Source organism: Cavia porcellus, unplaced genomic scaffold, assembly GCF_034190915.1.
Source record: "Cavia porcellus strain 051 isolate PalLab524CR breed Dunkin Hartley unplaced genomic scaffold, mCavPor4.1 scaffold_19, whole genome shotgun sequence".
In the NCBI taxonomy this organism is placed as follows: Eukaryota; Metazoa; Chordata; class Mammalia; order Rodentia; family Caviidae; genus Cavia; species Cavia porcellus.
In genome coordinates this window covers 59,281,434-59,306,975 of record NW_026947502.1, presented here as the reverse complement: position 1 = coordinate 59,306,975, position 25,542 = coordinate 59,281,434, and the positions used below count along the sequence as shown (strand labels likewise).

Sequence of the window (25,542 nt, the reverse complement as noted above, 5' to 3'; positions counted from 1 at the left end):
TCAGTGGTCCCCACTGCCTCCAGCCAGGCCCCTCTTAGAGCTTGGCCTGCTCGTTCTGGCCTGACTTTCCAGCCCTGGAGAAACCCTCCCTAGAGAAACCTTGCTGGACTGCTGATCTAATGAAAGCTAATTTCTGTGGTTACAGAATTCTGGAGTCACCTGAGACCTAAGGCCAGGTGGCTTTCCTGGTGGGAATGTTGGAGCAGACCTGGGAGGGCAGGCCCATGGGAATGCACCCCTCCTTCGCTTCTGCACTAAGAGTTGCTTGATTCCAGCAGGATACAGAAACAGGAAACACATTTACATTTCCATAGAGCTTCTTGGGCTCCTCAATGCATTTTGGTCCTCACGACAGCTCCTGGATCTGGATGATCTGGCCCACCTAGGCAGTAAGGTGGAGCAGAAGCAGCTGAGAGCCCACACCCAAGCTGGACAGCCTGGGTGGACTCAGGGCCATGCTCCTGCTCACTCCGCAGGTCCCCACTCCCCAGGATTCGGCATCACTGCATTCAACCAACTGCGATAAAAAATATTGGGGAAAAAAGTATCTGTATTGATACTGAATTTGAGAAGATTTTTTCTTGCCATTTTTCCCTAAGCAAGATGGTATAGCAGCTGTTTACACAGCACATGCCTGGGTAGGTTAGTGCCAGCACCACACCACTGTTTAAGGGATTTGGGCATCTGGGGTGTTCTGAATCCATTCTCCATGGTAGTGAGGGGTGGCTTCGTCTTGAGCAAGTGTCTTTCCCTCTCCGTGTCTCAGTGCCGTTGTTTGTTAAATGATGCTGCTGCTAGCATGTGCTTTCCTAGGGTAGTTGTGCTAAAGAAGTCAGCACACATCAGAACCTCCTGAGAAAGAGGAGCGACTGGTGTTCTCATTGGGATTCCCCTTGCTTGAGTGAGCACCCCAGGGTTCCACTGGCTGGGACCCGAGGAGAAGGCTGTAGGCACAGTCGGGGCACCCACAGGTTACACCCTCCCAGCACAGTCCCATTCCCCACGGGATGGGTGGCGCCCTGCAGCCCTGCCAGACTTGACTGAACCAGGATCTCCGTGTGAGCTGTGCTGGGCCAGTCTGATCCCGTCCTCTGGAAAGTGGTCGTTTTCTGAACAGCCAATACCGGCTGCTGAATCCGTTCGCAAGGTAAGGAAGTGTGGAGCTGGGAAGCGTGAGGTAGAAATGCATACAGGACACCCACCAAGGGAGGAAGGCAGAGCCATCCTGGGGAGACAGAGGAGCAGGGACGGGGCAGCCAGAGGCCATTTTGTTTTAAATCATAAAATGAGCAAAGGATAAAAGCAGTAGTACAGAATTTCCAAAACAATAGATCAACAATGGTTAGTATATTGCATATTATGATTTCAAAGTAGTTGTTCGGATTATAAGATACAAGCATGAAAAAATGATTAAACAATCAATGAAAGTACAAACTTCTTTCTGAAGAACAGATTAGTGCTATGATTATCTACCACATATATATACATGTATATATATATAATCTTTTCCCTTCTTTCTTTTCTCCTCTCTCTCATTTCAGTTGTTCTTTCCTTTTGAGCAGTTTCTTTCCCTTTTACTTGCACAATATTGGTACAGTTTGGATCTTACTCTTTCAGTTTTTATACTGAAAGAGTAAATAAGATTCAAGTAAGATATACACGTAAGTAATAAGTAATATGGGAGGAATAAAACCCAAAATGTGTAAAGGTTGATGTACAAAAGGAAAAAAAAAGTGCTCTAAAGGATACAACTGCAAGTGTGTGTAAGTGTGTTAAGATAGATGACCATATTACTGAGTTTTTGTTGGGTCATTGAACACAACTGTTTTCAGTCTCACTGTCTGAATGTCCCCTCTATATACTTTAATCCTGTAACTTGAACAACTATTTCTAAGATGACAATATGTAATCTATTAACTAGAGATTTCTTACTGTTTTTTTGAAATTCTGTATTACTTGTACCCTTATACTGTTTTTTTTTCTCCTTTAAATAAAATTTTTAAAAAGATATTTACACGTGTGAGTCTGATTTATTTCATTTCTGAGTATGGTCTCAAGTTGCATCCATTTACTTGAGACCAGCCCTGGATCCATGGTGAGTCCAAAGTCAGCCTGACGAGAACTTGTCTCCAAAAAAAGAAAAAAAGAAAAGAAAAAGAAAAAAACCCATATGATTTAAAGATAGAGGGTGGAACAGAGTCACAGTGTTGGCACAGTGGCTGCCTAGGTCCTGCCCATTTTCAGTGTTTGGATCTGAAGGTGGTGTGTAAATGGTGGAACTAGGGTGAGAAGTTTTAGCTTGAACCCATTCTCTTTCTCTCTATTAACTATATAATCTCAGCTAACCAGCCTTCTGTGCCTAGCTTCCTTGTTTGCATTAAGCTGTTGGACACCAAGTCCTGCCATTTGGTTTCTGTATCTATGCCTTGATTGTTCTGTAATACATGTTGAAGAGGTATATGAGTCAGCTTTTTATTACTATAATTAAGTACCCAAGGAATCTAGCTTTATAAAGAGAAAAGGTTTGTTTAGCACACAGTTTTAGAGGTTCTAAGCCTAACTGTGAGGAGCCCGGCGAATATGGTCTGGTGAGTATAGTGGTGGGTGACACATCATGGCGGGAACTTGTAAAGGAGCAGGAATCACAACTTGACCTAGAACAGAAAAGAGGGCCAGGTTTCTCCTTTCTCTCAGGCAGTTCCCCTGAGAGCTGCCGAAGGGGTTGCGTGAGAAGGGATTACACCTCTGTGACCTGTGGTCCCATACTGGGCCCCTCCTTCCAAAGTTTCTGCCTCCTTCCACAGTTCCACCTAGGAGCCTCTGAGCCCAGTGAATGCTTGGGGGCCACAAACCATCTTCAGACCATAGCAGTGTTCATAGCTGGTATCGTTATGGTTACAGCCTTGGTCTTCTCTCTCACTAGACTTGGCAACTTGGAGACTTACTTTATACCTCCTGTAAGCTTCACATCCTCCTCTCAGGGCTGGTTGTAAGAATGAAGGGGTTGGTGTTTAACTCTCAGCTCTGGGAACCATTTGCAGATTCCCATGGTGCAGGGGACCTTTGACTTACGAATTCAGTTCATTTGTGAGGGCTGATTGTAACTCAAGCTGGTTGTGAGTCCAGGCTGTTTTTCCTGTAAGAAATAATGGAAATATCTGTAGTCTGTTCCAAAGCATCTCTTAATGAATGTTTTCTTTATATTTAAAAAACAGTTGTATAATGTGCATGATTTCCTTACTGGCAAGGTCTTGAGTTCAATTCCTGGTACCAAAAAAGTATATACCTAGTTTACCAAAAGCACCAATAATTTTCCTAGTGTATTCACCAGAAGTTATGAAATGTTCCTAGTTTACCATAAACAACAGTTTCATACTGTACCTGCCATTCAGAATGGCCTCTGCTTGCAGGAAGGGAGGTGAGATGGAAGGTGGTTATTGTTTGGAAGGAGGATCCCTTCCATGAGAACATCCGGAATCTGGTCTCTGAGGTCCTTTCCCTCCCTGGGAGAGTCTGCAGTCCATTAGGACCTGCTCCTGCTCCCTAGGTCTCAACATTTTCAGAACTAAAAATTGCTCTGAGGTTGTCTGCTTCTACCTTTTCTTCTATACCACTCTGTAATATGACTTCACATTGTCTTAAGCAAGTGAATGCAGCGATCAGCTTTTTGCTGCTGGGTGGGTCTTCTCTACAAGTGTTTGTAGTTCGGTCTGTTTTTTCAGGATTTCTTTTATTTCAGAAGAACTTTGCTACACTGATTGTTGATATCTGCCTCCTCCTCAGAAATCTCTCCAGCCGCCATTCTCTGCCGCTCAGCCAGAGCTGTTGAAGCTCCTCTGTAGATAATTCCACTGAGTGATCCTAGACCAGTTCCTCAGCATCACCACTGTCTGCGGACCCTGCTATAGTGACAGTGTCACCAACCACAGGGTCCTCCACACAGCCTTCAAGGTCCCTCTTCTGTATCATTTTAGGCCGCTCTTTCTTCCAGGCACATCTCAGTGTCCTTAGAGAGACGCTGGCCCAAGATTTCTCAGTTAAGGTCACTCAGGAGAGGATGTTGTAATGTTCCTTCTGGAACCCTGTAAAGGTTAAATGTGTGTCCGAGACCGTCTGGAGGCACTTCAGGAACAGTTCCTAGATGTGTGGCTTCTTAAAGTCAGCTATAACCTGCTGGTCCATAAGCTGCAGTAGGGGAGTTGTTTTGGGAGAGAGGAACTGAACTGAGAGCCATGGGAATTCTTCAGCCAATTCTTCTTCTGAATCTCATGTGAGAGCAGGAGCATTGTCCATGATGAGGAGAGCCTTGAGTGGTAAACCTTTGTCCTCTTGATACCTCTTAACAGTAAGAAGAAAGCCTCCCTGATCTACTCAAGAAAATGTGCTCTTGTTACCCAGGTTTTTGTGTTAGATCCCCTCAAGACCACAGCCTATTCTTTGTGAATTTCATGTTTTCTGAATGCTCTGGGAACTCACTGATGGATTATTCTTTATGAGTTCTGCATCTGTAGCCACTGCATTGCCACCAATTATACTCAGGTGACTGTAACCTGCCATCTGTCTTTCACTTAGCCATGCTAGTAATAACCTTTCTGCCCCACCTAACACCGTTGACCATGACTTACTCATTTGAGCAACACCTTCAGCAACACTAGCTTCCTTATACAAATCTGTGTTCCATAAGATTGTTGAGATGGTGGATTTTGACATTCTGTACATGTCAGCGAGATTGGTCACACACACACCACTGTTATATTTCTCTACAATTTCTTTCTTCTTTTTGATTGTGATCACTTTCTTCACCTTCCTTAGCTTCTTATCTAGCTTTTTGGGGGGCCATTTTGTTAACAGTAATTGGTAGTGATTATAAAAACCATTGACTGAAACCGTGATCCAGATGTATCTGGGCTCAGATTGATGCTAATGTACATGTAAGCACATGCTTTTCTGGCATAGGGAGTCTTTGTTTACAAACACAAAAGCAGCCAGCATTCAGATCATAGATCAAGACCATGGTGGTAAATTAACCCTAAAAATGCTAGTTGTTTGTGAGGCTGGTTGGTCACAGTTTGAGAGTCTATTCTATGCATACTACTACTAGATTGATCACAAGGTATAAATGAGATGGCATGGATTGTAGACTAGGAAGAGATGTGCAGCAATATCTAGTATTTCCACTGCACAGATACACACATAAACCACCTGAGCCTAGAGAACAATTTGGGGTAGTAATTAGGAACTGATATGCTTTTATTACATTTTTATGTAATATACTTAATAGTGAGTTTATATAGTGGAGATTTTAGCAGCTGCTGTGTTTAGTAATGTGCTCACAAAATTCTTAAAAATTTAATTATTGAGCCGGGTGTGGTGGCTCACGCCTGTAATCTCAGCACTTGGGAGGCTGAGGTGGGAGGATCGTTGAGAGTTCAAGACCAGCTTGGCCTACAAAGTGAGCTCAAGGCCAGCCTGAACTGCATAGCGAGACCCTGTCTCAAAATAGACAAAAAAAAAAAAAATTAATAATCAGTCCTTGTAAATGGGTCCAACCTGACTCTACATCCTGTTGAATTTGCTGAATCCAGGCTAGAAAAGACCTCAGGATATGTACAGTGCTCAATAAATAGTCACCCATGTGATTCCTGCTATTTATATTGTTATACAATCTATGATTGTTGTAAAACAAAGTCAGGAAAAATATTATAAAAGTCCCTTTTACGAATTTAAAGGTTACTTTGTTTAACTGAGAAACATAGACTTGAGATCTGTATGTGCAACATGGAATATTCATGAGATTGCCGTGTTTGACGTAAATACAGAATTGAGACCTAGAAAAGAGCTAAAACCAGTGGGTCAGAAAGCTTAGAACTGTAATTTCCTGTGGCATTGTGTGTGGTAGTGAGATAAGACGCAGGGCATGGCAAAGCGACCGGGAAATAAGTGAGGCCTGTTAATGATGAGATCCCAGGACCAGCCACGTACCTCCCGGCCCCTGTGTGGAGAACTTGTTGCAAGGTCCCATGAGAAGCGGCCAGCACACAAGAGCACAGACGCCAGGAAGAGCTCACTGTGGGCTCTCTGTGGTGGCTTCCAGGCCAGGGTGTCTTTTATTTTTGCTCTTTTTCTCCTTTCTGCTTTTGTTTGGCTCAGCTTCACTCTGCAGAGCCAGCTCTTCCCTCACCCCGTCACCCTTCACTTTTCAAATAACCTTTTGGCACTGTTTTTGGCTTGTCTTGCACAATTCTGCGTCTGAGGTAAGAAGAACTTGGAATAAGTTTAATTGAGGAGCTATTTATAAGGGACTACTGGATAGCGCCAGTGCTAAATTGAAGGTAGTTTCTTACTTGGGCTGGAGAGATGAACGAAGGGGTTCCCAGTGAGGAGGTGCCAGAGGCTGCAACCAGAGCACACACAACAGATGACAGGGAGATAAATAAGAAGGAACCAGACTCGGAGTACAGGAATGCTATATTTATTACACGTATGTGTGCATGTACCCACGCAAGAGCATGCTATATATTATGAGGATGCACCATCTCATTTATGTGTCTGTTGCGGAGCAGGGCAGAAGATCTGAGCGTTACACACATTGCATAACTGGAGAATTAAAGGGCCACTTCCAACTGTGTGAGGCAGGAAAGCACTATGGTGGTGATGCACCCTAGAGCTGGGGCAGTCATGTGACCTAACTGTGCCTTCCAGGAAGCCTGCGGGTCTAGCTCAGTAGAAAAAGCCACTGCAGAGGCGCTTCTAGCCAGACTGCGGGGTGTAGCTGTTGCTGTCCTGAGATTTGCTCCCCATCGGGGAGGAGGTAAAGGGAAAAACACCCGGCTCCCTTTCCTGCTACTTCTGGTTCTGACAGCGCCTCATCGGCCACGCCTAGCAGAGGGGCAGCCACTGATATGTGTCCTTCTCGGGAGCTTCGAGGGACCCAGGCCAGGACTGGGAGGAATGGAGAGCAGCCTGGAGATGCAGAGAGAGAAAACTCATCAGCACAATACTCCAGAACCTAAGGTGGGCCCCAAAGGGCGAGCGGGAAGGCGGGGAGCTGCAGTGTCAAGGAACAGACAGGACGTTCTCCAGGAAAGTGGAGGGTCACGAGGTCGCTCTCAGGGCCTGAGGGCCAGCAGAGACAGGAAGTCTGACACTCGCTGGAACAGCGCAGCCATGCTGAAGAAGCCTATGGGAAACAGCCCGCGTCCCGCACTGTCAGAGCCGGCCCCACGCCTCCCCACCTGGGCTCGGGGCTGCAGGGAGCGTGCACTCCTTACGGGAAAGACTGGGCTGACCGCAGGAGCGGCCCAGGGCCAGGACAGTTGCATGAGAAAGCAGAAATGTGTGTGGGCTGTAGAACGGATTTCGGGAGTGTCTTTAAAAAATATTTATTTACCAAGAAGGAAGAAGCCTTGCTCGTTCCATTCTAGTTATACAGATTTATTGTTTTCTCAACTTTACCTTTTTGGCTACTGCCAGCCGTGTCGCTGTTAATATCTTTGCACACGTCTTTTGATAGACAGATATCCACACCTCTGCTGAGTACACCCAGGGTAGAATTGCGGCCCACAGGGTAATATACACGCTGGTGTGAGCTTTTCACAGTCTTGTGCCAATTTATATTTTCACTACCAGGGCACAAGCGTTTGAGTTGCTTTATAGCATCGCCAACGATACGTGGCATTGTCTTTTCATGTGACAGTTCTAGTGGACATGGCTGTCTTTTAAAACAAGGCATTCAACGAAGCATTGTGTATAGGAGTAAGCAGCTAGAAATGGCTTCATTACATTAACAGGCATTTATACACTGAAGGGAAGTCCTGAAGCTCCGGGAGCCTTTCCTAGACTCTCTCACTTCCTCCTCTCCTGCGCTCATCCTGGCGGGTTCTGTTTGTTCTGCCTGAAGTGATCTCCCAGTTCCTTCAGAGATGCTGGAGCCCATTCTCCAGGTCTCCCCGTCACCCTCCTCGGGAGACCCCTCCATCACCCAGTCTGGATTAACTGCCGTGTCATTGTCTCCTCTTAGAAACCAGTTCTTTTTCTTCACTGAAGCTAAACAGTTTCTAACTCTGTGTAACGCTGTGTTGTGCTCTCCACAAACACAGGCACCGCTGGCACCAGGCCCTGGTGTGGGAATCTCCTAGCACACACACAGGAGAGATGACAGAGACAAATGATATGATCACAGGTGGTCACCAATGCAGCAGAGGAAGTGAGGCAAACACTGGTCAGGGGAAGTCTGCTGGGGAGGTAATATCTGAATTGAGATTCCAAAGAATGATAAAAATCCAGTGCTGCAAAGATATGGGAGAGATTATACCAAGCAGAGGAAGGAGTAAGTGTAAAGGCCCTGGGCTAGCTTGACTGAGGGTAGAGAGAGCACCAAGGTGAGGGTTGTAGCAGAGGAGACTGCGAAGCAGCTTGACATCCTGTGAAGGCAAAGCTTAGAGCGCTGGATGCTATGAAAGCCCAAGAAGAAGTATTGTGGGGAGAGAATGCTCAATGGCGGGAATGGGAAATCGGTCCTTGAGTCAACAACCTGAGGTTGCTGGAAGGTGGATAAGGAAGTTGGTGTTGGGCGTAGGGCATCTGGGGATAGAAAGAAGCCTGTTGAAGGGAGACTTGGAGCACAGCGGAGGGCCTGGCCTCTTATGGGTGTGTGTGTTACGGAGTATTCTGCACCCTGATTTCCAGCTCTCAGCTCCTGGGGTCTTACTCTTCTTTGCCCCATCAGGGCTTAGAACTGCAGAGCTGGTGCACAATAGATGCTCACTATCCATGCAAGCAACGCTCCTCAGATAGGATCCGATGCCGGGCTAGCGAGTGCTGAACACATGGGAGCAGGGATGTCACTATGCTCCTACTATTCCTCTAGTTTGTTAAATTGGAAAATTGCAGTGTTGGGAGAACTGTGGTACCTGCACAGGTATAATCGTGAAGATGGAATAAAATGCCAACCGTGAAATCAGCCGCTCTTCATTGCAGCCATGAGTGAGGGCTCCCTGGAGCAGACGATGGGCTCTGCTCTCTGAGACACCTGGCGTGTTTGCCCCTGAAATTTTACTTGCACAGTCCGTTCAAACTGGCTTCAGCACAGACACTTCCTCATGAACTGAAAGTCAGCCAAAAGACACAGAACAAAGAGCTGTGTCACTGTCGGCCTCTTGGATGAGGCACTGTGTTCCACAGACGCCCTCTTGAAAGGATCTTACCCATCAGCTGGGAAGTCCCATCCACAGAGGCTTAATGACATTCCCTAGTGAGACAAAATGGAAGAGTTTCCCAAATCCATTAAATCCTGAGATTTACAAATGGACTTAAAAGGCTAAGATTCAGGGCATGCACTAAACAGGGAGGAATGAGGTTGGTTTGCTGAGAAAGTCCTAGGTGTTGCACTAGGACCTCATATATTATTTAATTCTCAAAACAGGTAATTACCCAGCAATTATTCTTCTCCTGTGAAAGCAGGGGAAACTGAGGTTTAAAAATGCATGCACAGGGGCGCCCTGCTACATACAGACAGCACAGCCAGGCATTCAGACTCAAGTGAGTCTGGTGTCAAGCCTGTGGGGGCAGAGGCAGGGCTGGGTGTGAAGTTTGCTGCGGCTCAGCCTTTGTCCTTTGTTCCTGGCGCTGGGCCCCTCCCCCAGCCCTTTGCTCACACGTGCTGTGCGCCTGTGGCCTCCCTGCCCTGGTTCCAGGACGCTGGTGTGTCTCATCTTCCTTCCCTCCTCTGTGTGAGGACAGGCAGCTATTTGTCTGGAAGCCAAGGACAGTGGGCAAGGGCTCAAGCTCATTTTGCTTCCAGAGTGGGGAGATGGCTTTGCTCTATGGAAACCATCAATTCAGGGGGGATGAATTTAGCTGCCCTCCCTAGCTGGTGGTGGGGAGGCGGGCAGGGTCCTGTAGCCAGAGATGTAGGCTTAGCTCCAAAAGGGCTTTTGTCTAAGGCCGGGCCTCAGGCCAGGGTGACATTCTTTGGTGGAGGCTGCCAGGCCACCACTGAGTTGGGCACCTGCAAAACAGAGAGGGAAAGAGTGAGGAGTCTGTCTTTCTTCCAGAGAAGAGGGAGCCTGGAGGGTGGAATCTGCTGTTTGGTCCCGCGGGGTTTTGAGGCCACACCAGCAGGTGCTTCAGGCTTGGGAGAAGGTGCCAAGGCCCGGACTGGCCAGAGATGTGGACGACTGACTTTTCAGCTTCTGCCAGGTCTGATAAAACCCCCACAAGATGAGAGAAGTGGAGAGAAATCCACTCACTCTGGGATCAGTGTCTTAGAGGACCCTAAGATGGCAGGCCTCTCCCAACAGGAGGACACCCCGGAGTCTCCACAGCTCTCCGGGAGCCCTGTCTGCTCCTGGGCCTGGTGCTGTGAGCATGGCAGCCAGTACTCGAGGCTGTCTTCTTCTCTGGAGAATCTTCTCTGCTCTCAGGAGCCAGCTTCCCAGGGAGGTCACACAGCCGCCCTCCTGGCGTCGCAGCCCCCGTGGCTGCAGACTCTGAGGGCACCGCCTCCCCTCCTTCCTGCCTCCTGACTCTGTGTCCCTTGCTTCTTCTCTTCTGAAAGTCCCCTCCTCCGATAAACTCCTTGCATAGATATCCCTGTATTAGGTTCTTCTGGAAAACCTGACTTCAGACACCTCCCTTCATGAGCCCATTTCCGTTCCAAGTTACTGAAGTATTGGATGGGGACGCATTGAATCTGTAGAACAGCTTTGGGAGAAGGACCAGTTTCACAGTGTCAGTCCTTCCCATCCATGAGCAAGGGATGTCTTTTCGTTTTCTGAGATCCTCTTCAATCTCCCTTTTCAGAGTACTGTAATTCTCAGTATATACATCTTTCACATCCTTTGTTAGATTGATTCCTAAGTATTTCTTTTTTTTATGCTGCTGTGAGAGGTGTTGTTTCCCTGATTTCTCTCTCAGTGAGTTTGTTGTTTGTGTACAGGAATGCAATTGATTTTGAGTGTTGGCTTTGTATCCAGCTAGGCTGCTGAATTTGCTTATTAACTCTGGTAGTCTTTTGGTGGTCTTGGTAGGAGTTTTGGGGGTCTTCTATGTAGAGTATCATGTCATCTACAAATAATGATAATTTAACTTCTTCCTTTCCTATCCTTATTCCTTTTATCTCTCTCTTGTCTAATTGCTCCTCTGTTGGTGGGAGTGTAGACTGGTACAACCACTGTGGAGATCAGTGTGGAGATTCCTCAAAAAACTAGGAATGGAGGTCCCACTAGATCCAGCTATTCTCCTTCTGTGTATCTCCCTAAAAGAATTAAAAACATCATACTCAGTGATGTATGTGCACTGTTTATAGCAGCTCAGATTTTAGAAACAATCTAAATGCCCACTGACTGAGGAATAGTGATATATTTTTTTTTTTTTGTCTTTTTCGTTTTTATCGGTACCAGGGATCAGACTCATGACCACATGCTTGCAAGGCAGGCGCTTATGCCGCTGAGCTAAATCCCCAGCCCCAATGGTGGTATTTTTATACAATGGAGTAATACTCAGTCATAAAGAATGATAAAGTGAACACTTTTATAGGTAAATGGATGTACCTTGAGAACATACTCATTAGTGAAATAAGACACACATGTAAACATTGTATTGTCTCATTAGTGTGACAAACTAAAAGAAAAACATGTGCATGTATATGTACATAAAAATAGTTAAGATAGTTATACTACTGATTACTCCGAGTTTACTGAAGAGAAAAATTTGTACTGGTATTTTTCAGACAATTGAAGGCAGATGTCTTGTGCTCTAGGTGACTGATTTAGGGATGACAATGTTCAGTGTATGTACCATTGTTACCCTCTGATTGATGTACTTTAAAATTTTGCAGTCTTCTTCGTCTTCTTCTTCTTCTCTTCCTCCTCCTTCTTTTCTTTTTATGTTTGAATAAAATGGATTTTTTTAAAAAAAGGCATAAATTTTGTAGGTAAATGGGTGTAACTTGAGACCATATTTATAAGTGAAATAAATCAGACTCTCTTGTGTAAACATCATATTGTCTGTCTCCCTAGTGTAAAAAAACTGAAAGAGTAAGTAAGATCCAAAATGTACAAAAGAAGAAGGGAAAAGATTATACACACACACAATAGATAATTATACTACTCTCCGTTAGTTCATCAAAAAGGGTGGTTTGTGCTTTGATCATTGTTTCATGCCTGTGTCTTGTAATATGAGCAACTACTTTCAAGATAACAATATGCAATATATTAACCATTGTTAATCTCCTATTATTTTGTTTTGAAATTCTGCATCACCATTTGTATTCTTTGTTTTTTAAAAAGAGTTCCCGAGCTCTTCCCCTGTTACAGATGTTTGTAAGTAGAGACTGCAGCAGAGAAAGCAAGTCAAGCTAGCTTTCATTCTGGTGAAAGAGACAAATACGGAACAATGGCAAACGTGCAGACTTGTGATTGTGATTGTACTTGTGATTAGCATTGTGTGTGGTGCTGTGAGCGTGGCTAGAAGAGTCTGGTAATTCACCTGCTGCCTCTCAGCTCCACATCTGTCCTATACAGAGCTCTCTGGTGTGGGGCCAGGCCTCTTCAGGTTTCATTTAGTGTCTGCTAAGAGGAGGCACCAGAAAGAGACTAGAGGGCAGAAATGGGGAGAAGGGGCTCCCTTCCTGCTTCCGCTTGTTCTTGCTAGCTTCACCGCAGCTGAAGGGGCTTCCTGATTAGGTGACTGCCCACTCCCCAGAGCAGCAGGTGGCTCCCATCTCCAGGTGCAGCCCTGCCCGCTGCTTCTTCAGATGTACTTGCAGGAGCTCTAAGCTTCTAGGGTCTGGAAACTTCACCTCTGCCCTGTTTTTCCTGGTCCCGGGATTGACCACTTTGTCCTGTAGTTATCAAACCTCTGTTACCTTCGTGTCTCTTTTTGCTCAATCAAGCACCTGTACAAAGATCCTTCCGTGTTAAACTCGCACTGTGTTTCTGCCATCCTACCTGGATCTGACCCATATATGGAGTTCTCAGCCTGGACCAGTGGGTCAGCAAAGGCATCACTGAAGAAATGTGTTTAGACCCCAGACCTGAAGGATCAGTAAGAGAGCATCTAGCAAGGGGTTTGGAAGAAACAGAACTCAGAGGACACCGTGAATACAAAGTCTCTGGAGCAAAACCCGAAAAGGCCTGTATGATAAAAGGGACTATTGTAGAAAAATGGAGGGAGGTACGTAAGGGTCACATCATGCAGACCTCAAAAAGACAGGGAGCCATTAAATTAAAGACCGAGAGCAGCAGAATGACATGAGTAAGCGTACAGTAAGGATAGAGTAAGGTGGCTCTCTGTCCATTGCACTACACCCTTCTGGGGTTGAACCGCTCTCATCTCAGGAGGTGGTCCAAGAAGCAGTGTAGCCAGGGCCACAGTTAGCTTACAGGCAAATTTTAAAAAACAGAAAGAGAAAGATACTCTTCTAGGGTGTAGGTAATTCCAATGCATGGTTTAGCTGAAGGAAAGCATCTTGAAGACCAAGAGACATAAGTCATGCTTCTTCTCATAGAAACAGCTGAGATGTCTTTGGGCAAAGCACAAAACACACAGCTGTTTGTAGCAGCCTTAGTACGGCTCAGTTAGCCTTTGGAGGCAGAAAAATCTGAGCTCAAATGTCATTTCCGAATTAAATCTTGAGCACACAGTCTAGCTTCTCTGAGTCCCTACCCCCTACATCCTGTACCATCCTGTACGGTAGTACAGGATGATGATGTGTACTCCTAAGCCTCTTGGGTGTGCAAAAGTTGGTTACACGAACAACATCCAGCTTGTGTAGCCAGGAGTACCTACTGCTTGATGAGACCTTTACCACGATCTGTATTTTAATTGCTAACGTGTCTTATTTTGTGGGTCCGAGTTCATCTCCTTGTAACATCTACTTCGTAGAGCTATTTAAAATTTAGTCTAATCCCTCTTCCAAATGAGGATGTTTCTGCCATTTATGTGTTTTGTTTGGGTTGTGCCTTAGTTACTCTTCTCATTGGTGAGACAAAATACTCAGTGCCTACAAGTTAATGGAGTTCCGAAAGGTTTATTTGACTCACAGTTTGTAGAGGTTTCAGTCCGTAGTCAGCGGGCTCCAAGGCAGAGAGGCACAGCAGACAGGCAGAACAGAGGAGAAACAGTTCATGACGGGCAGAAGGTAGCAAAGCAAGCAAGTGATAACAAGGGATGACCACAGCCTTTTTATTTTTACCCAGGCTATTTAGGGCAGGCAGCACTCACACCTTTAATCCTAGTGCCCTTGATCCTAGCATTACACCATGAAACAATCCCATGTCACTCATTCTAGAGCCAGCCGCCTCTGAAGAAGCCCCATCTATGACGGCATGAGGTTTTGGGAAGACATCTAGACATAAGCCACGACAGGTTGATTTTTTCTAGATCCTCTTGGTGGCTGTCTGGGTTGGTTTCTGATGTGCTCTCCCATCCTGAACCCCCTAGATTCACCAACAATCAAACCAACTAGCTCTCTGGGGTTGTTAGATTGACTTCTCTGGCTTCCACTGTTGACAGTTATTTATTATCCTGCTCTGCTGATGGTTTTCCTGACATAGCAGCTGCCTTGGGTCGAAGGTTAATGTGAGTGTCAGGATAGAAAGAGTACATTTCCCATAGTTAGCTTACACAAGGACGTGGAAGCAACTTTCCTTGTTGTGTCATTGTGTAACCACACATCGGGGTGGCTTCCCTTCTCTACCCCCTTGGTACCCACACAGTATATGCAGAGAAAAGTAGGTGATGACTGGGCATTCACCCGTTGCCAACTGGGCTGGGCAATGAGTTAGCTGTCCACCACTTGTTGGACCTGGACATCTTGTGAATTTGCCTCCTGGCTCTTCCTCATTCAGGCTGTTTTTATGCATTCAGCATGTACTGATTTCATGCTGGTCCTGTGCTGTGCGCACACAGGTACCATTATGTACACCCTGGACAATTGTAAGGTATGTACTTGACTGTCTCCGTTGCCATGCCGAGTGATAAGGTGCAGATTACTCCAGTGTCTCGTGCCCTCTTTGCAGAGTCCCCATTTAAAGGCATGTTTCTGATTCTTAACCTGTGTTCTAACCATGATGCTGTGCTGTTCTATTTGCTCTACAAAAGCTTGTTTCTTGATTGTGGCTCCCAACTGTTTGCATCTTCTTTCCCAGCAGCAGTTCTTGGGTGTTTTTGGGGTTGGGAGGGTGTGATTGGGACCCTGCCTACAGCCACGCAGCTACAGGGAGCCTCTGCTCGGCCCAGGGCGGGCTCATTATAAGGAACCCAAAGCCTGCTCTTTTTCCTCCCTGTGCCATGCTGTGCCATTCAGCCTGTGGATGTGCTCATCAATCAACCAAGGTTTCTTTTTTTCTTTAATTTTATTTAAAGAAAGACTAAACAAAAACAGAAAACAGGTAGAAATAATACATAAAAAATCACTAGTTGATGATTACATACTGTCCTCTTACAAATAGTTCAAGATACAAAAGTGAAACATACAAAATCGGGATTGAAACAGTGAGACTGCAAACGGTTCTGTTCAATGATCCAACAAAAACTTAGAAATATGGTTATCAATCCTATACACTTAAACATACATGAAGTTATCCATATCTTCATTTATGATGAGATTAAGCAAACCATAGCAGGCTAATATCACTCTGAACAAAGAATAATACTATTGCTGGATTTCACATCATGATGCTATGACATCAGCACTGGGTACTGTAGTGTCTCTTTTTCTTCAAAGTAGTTGTTCATTTCATCATGTGTTATAAGTTCTCGTAAATTGTAATAGGTTCTATGCATGCATGGGTCCTAACATGTATTTCTATCCTTTCTATATTAGAGGGAGAAACAAAACAAAGCAAGACGTAACAAAACATATCCTATAAACACATGAAATGAAAAAGACATATAAAACCACTGTACAAGGAGTTCTACAATGGTTACTGTGGTTACTGTGTTGTCTCTTGTTATCTTCAATAAAATTGTCTATATCATCAGACATAGTATAATTGAATATAGCAGGACATTCAACTGCGTTTTCTAAAACAGCTGCTACATACCAGTGTAGCAGTGTATCTTCTTTGCCTCAAAGCATTGGAGATCCTGAGCTGCAATGTTATTCTCCAGAACGTGAGAGAATCTAGTGGGTCTGTTTAAGCGGAGGAAGTTCCAGACTTTTTGTAAGAGAAATTGCCTTTTCCCAGGGGTTCTCTACAAGGTGAAACACGCTATCTAAGTGGTGTATACTCTGGCATGAACTGTCCGCTGAGTAGAATGTGTCATCAGCACCTGTGTGATCATAAAGTGAAGCCCTGTATCCCTGTACAAGAACACACAGGCAGAAAAAGCATTGCTTAGACAGTTACTTAGCCACCAGAACCTCTGTCTTGAGAGCTGCAGGGGTGACCCACTGTAGAGATGTCTGGGTCTGTCCTCAGAAACTTGAGTTTCATTTGTCAGTAGACAACAAGCAAAAAAGAATTTGCACAACACAAAGCCACACAGGAGAGCAGGCAGATGGCCCTGTGAAAAAGAAGCATAGACTTGGAGTTCAAAGACTGGATGTTATGGTTTGTGTTGGGTGTTCCCCAAAGCCTCACGCAGCCATGGAGGCTGCTGAGTCTAGCATTTGTGATTGCTCATTGTCTAGCGCTGGGATTTGTGGTGTGAGGGCTGCACCCGCCCAGGGATGGGTAGCCAGCATACAGTGTAAGGGAGGGAAGGAGGTGTGCTTTTCCCCCCTTGCCCTTTCACTCTTTTTACTTGTGGCCATCGTAAACAGTTGCCCCTCAGTCACACCACCCTGCCTTGGAGCCAGCTGAGTATGGACTGAAACCTCCAACAGCTGTAAGCTAAATAAACTTTCTTTCCTTCATTTTGGGTGTCAGTTAATAACCAAGACACTGGTTTTCCAGGCCTGCACTGTCCCTGAATATCCTTCTCAGTTTGAGCTTAGGACAAGAGTTGCCCAGGCTTCTATTCTGTGGGCTTTAGGTCTTTGCTCCAAATCTGCTAACCCTAACCCTGGGCATCAGTGTTGGATGGAACTCCAAGGGTTTGGGTTCTTCGGTTTGACCCCAGAATCCTCCGATGGCAATCCTTTTGCATCAGTGCAGGCTCCTTCTCTAGCTCTGGCCCTGGGACGCAAGTACCTGAAAAATGGGGAGCATTTTAAATGCCCAGCTTGAAATGACGTGCCTGAAGTTAAGCCAGGTCTCTTGGTGGGGTGTATGCTCTAGGCCCACCGGGGTGAACCCACAGTGGTCATGTTTTCCTTGTTTTCCTTTCCATGTCTTGAAGGTAGGAAGAATCATCTTAAGCCTGTGTTTCCCAGAAACTGCCCTTGAGCCAAGGCTTGGAGCAAAGCGATTCCTTAAGGAAATGCTACTGGGAGAGATGCTCTAGGAAGTGAAGGAAGAAGGCAGGGGAGGGGAAGACGGTAGGCGAGGATGTGATTTCAGCCAGGGACACAGCTCACCTTGCTCCCCCAGGAACTCTGAATATAGATGGCCCCCAATTTATGATGGTTTAACTTAACCATTTTTTACTTTAAGATGCTACAAAAGTGTGCACATACTATTGTTCTTTTTCTTGTTGGGGATAGTATTCAATCCATTACTCAAAATATTCAAAACTTTCTATTCTTCGTGTAGGATGATATCACCCAACTGTAGGCTAACATCAGTATGCTGGGCACACTTATCGTAGGCTGGGTTAAGCTATGATGCTCAGTGGTATTTGGTGTATTGAATGCATTTGGGACTTAGGATATTTTATGATGGGGATGTAACTGCTCTGTGAGCTGAGGAGCATCTGTTTAAATCATCTCAGATTTACTGCAGCTGGAGTCAAAGGAATGGTCTCTTCGCTCCCCGCAGCAGAGGGCAAAGCTCTGAACAAGGGTGAAGGCAAGATCAGTTAGCAGCAATGTTCACAGAACTGGGGCACAGGCACAGAGAACGCACAGCCGAAAGGCATTTGGAGGTTCCAGATGGCCAGCAGTGACAACCATGACTTCATCTCTATAACCATCTCTTTCGATCTGATCACCAAAAAGGCTGCAAAGTAAGAGAGGGGAGAATTTAGCTCATTAATGTTTCTATGGTCAAATCCAAATTTCTGACTTCCTGTCTTTTTGGGAAGTTCCAGATTCTCCTGGGCCCAAATAGCTGCTGGTTGCATTTCAGTATCAGCTCAAACAAAATCCACTTAGACTGATCTGCAGCAAAAAACAAACCAAAACAAAAGCACAGCCTATAGAAATGCTTGTTGCATAATCTTTTTTTTTCCCTGAGTATCGGCACATCTGCTCCCCTCCCAACACTGGTGATCATCCCCAGTGATGATTGCACCATAGCGCCTGGACAAGCCTTCGTCGTACATTCCGGAAGGCTTTCCTCACTTCCTCTTCAGGAATAGGGCTGTTCCACTTGCAGTCAGCAGCTGACCAAGTTCCTACTTCTCTACATAGTGAAAAAGGCACAGCAGTTCAGGCATGGAGAATCTTGAGTTTGAAAAATGCTGTACAGATAACGCACTAGAATTTGGCTTTTAACTATGGGAATACAATTGAATTGCTTTTTGCTTTTCAAAAATAAAGTCCTCCTCATCCCAAAGTACCTCATGCTTTCATCAAGCACTGAACCTCATAGGCTTTGTAGCTTTCCTTTCTGGAAGAGGCAGCTGTCACCCACCGTCATTCCTTCCTTCTAAGCAAAGCTTCCCAGCAGAGTGTTGAGGTTCTTTGTCCTGGAGTCACAATGTCTTCCACAGCAAACCTTTTTCAAAAGAAGTGTTGGGCCAAAGCAGACACATCATGAGGCATGTCATGTCTCTCCAAAATTCATACATGAAATTATTACTCCCAATCTGAGGGCATTAGTAAGTGAGGCCTTTGGAAAGAATTTAGGTAGCAAGGGTAATGAGGAGTTAGACGATGAAATAACGAAGGGGGTTAGTGCACTTGTGCAAGAAACTCTGCGTGGTGACACATCCCTGTAATCCCAACACTCTGGAAAACTGAGATAGGAGGATTGAAAGTTCGAGTCTAGTCTGGACAACTTAATGACTTAGTAGTAAAATAACAATTAAAATATAATAAAGGTTGAAGATGTTGTTCAGTGCGAAGGTCCTAGGTTAACTCCTCAGTGCTGAAAGGAAATAGAGAGAGAGAGAGAGACAGACAGACAAACAGACAGACAGAGAGTTCTATGTAAAGACACAGCAAGCAGATGGCTGTCTGTAGGTCCCGGAAGTGGGTCCTCACTATACCGTGCAGCTGGTTTTCCGTCTTGGAGTTGCAGCTCTAGAACCGTGAGCAGTAAATTTTTGCAACTTGTAAGTCGCCCAGCCCAGTGACTAGCATAAGGAGGACTCTCGTAGTACCGACCCAAATAAACTAAGACACGTGTCACTGAAGTAATTACTAACACCAAAATCGTTAAAGAAAAATGAAAAGGTTATAGGAATGACAAGGGCTTGGATTCTCTTCTACACAGCTGTGTATAAGTAGGCAGCTCTTAAGCTACTAGGCTTCTTGCTGTCCTTCGGTGGCCTTTGGTATGTCTGGGCCAGGCCTCATGTGACCTGGAGAGAATTTTCTTAAGGCACTTTGTGGACTGCCAAATGGTAGACATCAGGGACATCTCCAACCTAGGAGGAACAGCTGTATTTTGTGCCTATCCACTAATTATGTTTACATATGGGAGCATGTCTTGCTTTTATTATAACGTTCCCTGGGAGTGAGGTCGTGGGGGGAAAGACCTACAGTGTCCCTCCTTGTGGTCACTGGAAGCTACTGATGTTTACTGCAGTGCTGAATGGCAGACTTGGCTTTGATCATGTCTCACTGGCAGGCAATAATATTGTTCTGTTTTACAGATCAAGCTGCTGAGCCTTGGTAGGGAGCTAGGAAATTTGTTCCTGGTCATATGATCTGTGAATAAAAGAGACAAATCTGAGTTCAGTCTGACAGGCTCCACAGGATGAGCTCTTGTCTCTGTTCCCCTCCAACTATATCACTGCCCTCTCGGGCCTCCAGTTCTCCTGTGTGTATGGCCATCTATGGCTAAAAGGACACTGAATGGCGGTCCTGTCTCAGGTGCCACAAGGTCGCCCAGTCAAGGAGACAGTGGAGACCAAAACTCACACTGTGCTCTGGTCCCCTAGACATGGTTAGTCTTCATCCAGCCTGATTGGTATTTTATCAATTTAATCTTTCCAATGGGGCACATTTTTTAATTTATGCAAATGCACCCAATAGACAAATAGCTGTTCAGCATACACAGGGTTGTTTGTTTCTTTGCCTTCTTTGACTTCTTACTGGTGATTGTCAATCCTTAGGAGCCCAGGGCACCCCCTGTGCCCCACAAAATACTCCTATAAAATTTACATTATTGACCTTTAGGACAGTAAAGGTTTCATAAAGTGTGGTCCAGGAACCACCTGTTGAAATAATCTGGGAGGTAGTTAACAATGTGGAATTCCAGAGCCTGTCCAGATTGACTGTGGGGTGGAGGGCTGGCAATCTGCAGTTTGACAAGCACTTGAGAGTATTCCTATGCTTGCCAAAGTGTTAGCAAGTCCTTTCAATGTTCTCTGCTGATCACTCTGTTGTAGCTCTGGACTTGTCACTGTCCAGTTCCACCCAACTCTTGGTTGTAGGATGGGTCTTCTATGTCTCCCTTCTCTCTTCCATGCTAGGTGATTGTTGGGCCTCACCATCCTTTACTTTTCTCCTGGACCCTCCATGGAGCATGATTTTGTATTGTCTTGACTAGGATCCTCTCTCTGGGAGAGGTCAGCTCGTGTATGCTACAAGTCCTACCTGGCTACTCTGCCCCATTTCTCTTGCCTTTTTATTCTTTGGATCCCATAAACCCCTCTAAACTCCTCCTCAAAGTTCCCTATGGCCTGGCCAACATCCTGGCCTCACAATACCCGTCTCTGCGACACCCTCAGAGCTCACGTTGGTCCTGAGCATGGAGACCCAAGGTATAGAACCTGGAATGTCACTGCCATCTGGACATCTTTGCCTCCTTCTCAAGTCTCTTTGGTTGTATCTGTCCCATGCCTGCTGTCGCTCCAGCTGGGAAAGGATGAGATATTCTGGATTTCTGGTTGCAGGTTTTAGGACCTGCAGGGAAACCTCAGTTCTCATATGTGACTCATTCAGAGCAAATGATCCAGGTGAAAGTACCTTTTATAAAAAAGCGAGTTAAAGAAGCCAACAGTAAAAAGTTTGGGTCACTGGGTGACATCCACAGAAGCCTCAGGGTGCAGCTGCTCTTCTTTAGGGGAAATGACTTAATCATGACCATGTTAAACCATCATGGTGCCCACATGGGACTCCATGGGTTGCTTTTGTTGTATTTCATTTGGTCCTCATAGAATATTGATGGCTAATATTTACTTTGCTATTAGGAACTGCTCTACACTTTTTGGGTGTTATTCTTGGCTGACACAAGAAAGTAAAGTAACTGGACTAAAGTCACACGACTGGGGAGGTGGTTAGCCAGGGTCTGCAGCTAGATAGTCCAATTTCAAAGTCCAGGTATTTAATTTAAATTTATAACTGACTCAGCCTAGAAAGACACACGTTAACATCCTTGCTTTTCACATAAAACCCCAGAAGATGAAAGAAGTGACTTGTCTGGGAAAGTCACTGTCACCCATTTAAGGTGGTGGCACAGGATAACAGGGCACACCATTAGCGTCTGAGTGGCCGCGGTCTTAGGGTCAGTGGGAGAATAGGTAAAAGAAGGTGGGTCTGAAACTCAGGTTGGTAACTTCTAGGGTCAGGAAAGAACCCATTTTTTTTTTTTTTTGTAATTTGGCTGATATTTTGTATTTATCTGAGCATTTATTGAGAGTGAATTTGGTTTGTACTAATGCATGTTTTTTGAGCCTAAGTATTGTTCTAGCATGGAGGATGTTGCAACAAATAAGTCATAATTCATAATCCTTGGCTTAATTTTCTCATGGTTTTTAAAAAAAATTTCTCGTGGTTTAATGGGAAAAGAAAGAGTTAAGATGATTATAAACACCAATTTATGTGTTATGTGGGAGCTTCGTAAGGGTATTATAGGACTGTAGAAGTGATGTGGGGGGTCTAGGGAGCAGGATGGACCTGAGAGATATTAAAGGCAGATTTTCTGGTATGTTAAGCCTAAAATTGTGAGTAGCAGCCTACCAGTCAAAAAGGAGAGAAGAGCTGGAGATACAGCTCAGTGGCAAAAGCACATGCCTGGCAAGCTCAAGGTCATGAGTTTGAGCCCCAGTATACATACAAAAAAGGAGGGGGGTAGGAACACATCAGCTTCTCTCTATTAGATGATTACTTTTAAAATGCCAATTACCCACCAAGAATAGCTTCATAGAGGCTAGATTGAAAACTGAACAACCAACTAAACTAAAAAAACAAAAGCTCTTTTTAAGAGATTGGAGAGTAATCGAGGTAAAAGGATTTAAGAGGCCAACACACTATACCAGGGGGAAATGTGGAAATGAGAATTCAATATTTTGTATTACTTTCTCCCTAAAGACGTTTACAGTTTTTCTTTTTTTGTCTTTTTCCTTTTTATCGGTACCAGGGATCGAACTCACGACTGCCTGCTTTCAAGGCAGGCGCTTATGCCGCTGAGCTAAACCCCCAGCCCTAAGACATTTACAGTTTTTTTAGGAAACAGGCTGAAAGTCCACAAAAGGTGACAGTTAAAAGTCTAAGAATATAAGCAAAAATTTGGCAATACCAAACTCCTGGAGGAATTCAGGGTCTGCCAAGAAGAAAAAACCCTGCTGGACAGACCTCATGTTCAGTGAGATCATGGAAAGTTCATATTCTAGTAAAGGGCAACCAGAAATAGAGGTGGCCTTACAAGAAAAACTCACTCTCAAGTTTTTCAGTCTCTGATCAGATGAAGCTGAATTATTCCTACATTAGTGGCTTTAAAAAAGAAAAATGAGGGGCTGGGGGTTTAGCTCAGCGGCATAAGCGCCTGCCTTGCAAGCAGGCAGCCGTGAGTTTGATCCCTGGTACCGATAAAAACAAAAAAGACCAAAAAAAAAAAAAAAAAAAAAAAAAGAAAAATGAATCTCCTTGGGAGAAATAACATCATGAGGTTTGGCACAATTTTGTAAGCAAACACCTTGTCTTTAGTAAAAGATTAGCAGACCTTCCAATAACAGAACCCAAAAATCAAAGCCCCGCAGAAAAGGTACATAATAGAAACATGTACACATTCAGACTTGAAGGTTAACACAGTCATCCAATTAACTGTGAGTAATTTTTTTCAAGAGAAGGATAGCAAGGTGAAGAATTTTAACAGAGAAATGCTTCAAAGGGGAACAGTCAAGCAGAGAATCTAGAGCTCAAAATGCAATAATGGAAATTAATAACTTAATGTGTGAGTTTAACAACAAAAGTGATATGTTAACAGAGAAGATTAGGAAGCTTGAAGCAGGACAGTAAGGAATGTCCAGATTTAGGAACAGATAAAACACTACGTGAAGTACAGAAAAGAAATAGATTAACGTATAGAGTATGAACATGAATCGTCACGGTAAATCCCTAGAAGTTAGTCTACTGAATCAAAGCATGAACTTATTTGTAGCTTTGTTAGATATTACCAGATTCCTTTCCATAGTGACCATTAATAATTACAAAACCCTAAATTTAAAGAAACTATGGAACAAAACCCTTTCAGAAAGAATGCAAGCCCAAGAATAATACAACTATGTATTTAAAGTGATATATTTATAATGAACTATATTTTAAACAGAATAAAGTCACTCTAGAAATCCTATGTTTATCTAAAATATCTGTCAAACATGAAATGAAATAAATGACTTCTGAACAACAGTCACTGCAAATTAATCACTAGAAAATTTGGCGTAAAATGAATAAAGAGTTTTTCAGGCTAAAAAGAAATGATACAAAAAGCAGTAAGGAACTTTAGAAATGGCAAATATGTCAAAATGTAGATGATTCTTTTTCTTATTTTTTTCAAAAAAGGTAGATTATTTAAGGCAAAAATGCATTGTAGACCTCATATTGTGTGTGGAAGTATCAGATATGATAAAGCACAAAAGACAGAAAGAAGATAAGGAATTAAAATACCATTTAGAAGTTCCTTACACTGTGCATTAAGTTTTACAGTACTACTTAAAGATAGGATGTGTTGGGGCTGGGGATTAGCTCAGCGGCAAAAGCTCCTGCCTTGCAAGTGTGTGGTCGTGAGTTCAATCCCTGGTACCAATAAAAAAGAAAACAAAAACAAAAACAAAAAAGATAGGATGTGTTCTCTCAAAGGGGCATACTATTAATCCTAGAACTAAATGTACTCAATAACACAGAGAAGGCAAGAAAAGAGGAAAAAGAACGAAGAACGATGAAATAAATAAAACAGGAATAGAAAGATGGTTGACTTAAATCCAACTATGCCGATAATTACATTAAATGTAAGTGGTCTAAATGCTACAATTAAAAGGTGAATATTGCCAAACACGTGCTCCCTGTGTCTGGCCATGAGGCCTCTAGACTGTGCCAGTAATAAGGCCATTACCAAATATGGCTCCCTAACCTTGAATCTCCAAAACCATGAGCCAAAATGAATATTTTTATTTATAAAGTACACAGCCTCAAGTTGTTCATTACAGTAATTGAAAAATATATTAATAGTACTGTCCATATTTCTCTGAACACTAGATTGGATAAATAAACTGTAGCATATTTATATAATGGACTATTACACTTCATAAAAAATGAACAAGTTCACATCATGTGAAACAATTGGATAAATCTTACAAAACAACATGAAATAAAGAAGCCAGATAAAAATGTAAATATATGGCTTTATTTAATTAACATTCAAAACTGGACAAATTTAACCAATGTGAACCAAAATCAGAAGACTGCATTTTAGGAGTGTGTCTGAGAAACGGTAGGATATAGATTCTGGAGAATTCTGGTGATATTCTAAACGCTGATTTTTGTGATGGTTACCCGAGTCTCTCAGTTCTGCAGAAATGCACCAAGCAGTACATGGAAGATATACATACTTTGCTATATTCATTCCATGTGCATTGAAATGTTTCCTTTTAAATGTGGAGGCAAATGGCACTGCAAGCAGAGAAGCTACATAACATAAAAGTCATAGAAATAACATACAGGGTGGCAAATTATAAGTAGCTTAATGCTGTTAGAGCATAAAATGTGAGCTGGGTACAGAAGAGCTGAGGTGGAGGGCCGTGCAAGGGCCAGGTAAAGAGGGGCCCACCTGCCACACTATGGGGCTTGAAACAACAAAAGATTCTAAGTGGGAGGAAATATAAAGACATTTAAATTCTTTTAAAAAAATCCTTGTGTTGAAGTCAGAGGTGGTGGCGCATGCCTGTAATTCCAGCACTTGGGAGGCTGAGGTAGGAGGATCGCTACAAATTCAAGGTCAGCCTGGGCTACAAAGTGAGTGCAAGGTCAGCCTGAACTTCATAATGAAGCCCTGTCCATTGTGTCCATTGTTGAGAGGGGTCAATAGATTCAGGAAGAGTAAACGG

General features: G+C 44.0%; 1 protein-coding gene across 11 annotated transcripts in view; it reads left to right on the top strand.

Moving 5' to 3' along the window:
* Positions 1-6,714: 6,714 nt before the first annotated feature.
* LOC106027132 (uncharacterized) overlaps positions 6,715-25,542 on the top strand; it is a 64,104-nt gene continuing 45,276 nt past the window's right edge. For 7 of the 11 annotated variants that reach the window (XR_010041226.1, XR_010041229.1, XR_010041230.1 and 4 more), the window contains exon 1: positions 6,715-7,014. Coding sequence is in view for 4 of the 11 variants with exons in the window: in XM_063231113.1 (XP_063087183.1) it covers positions 9,486-10,200 (715 nt within the window). In the remaining 7 variants the exon portion in view is untranslated. The other 4 variants (XM_063231113.1, XM_063231112.1, XM_063231111.1 and 1 more) reach the window with 1 other exon arrangement.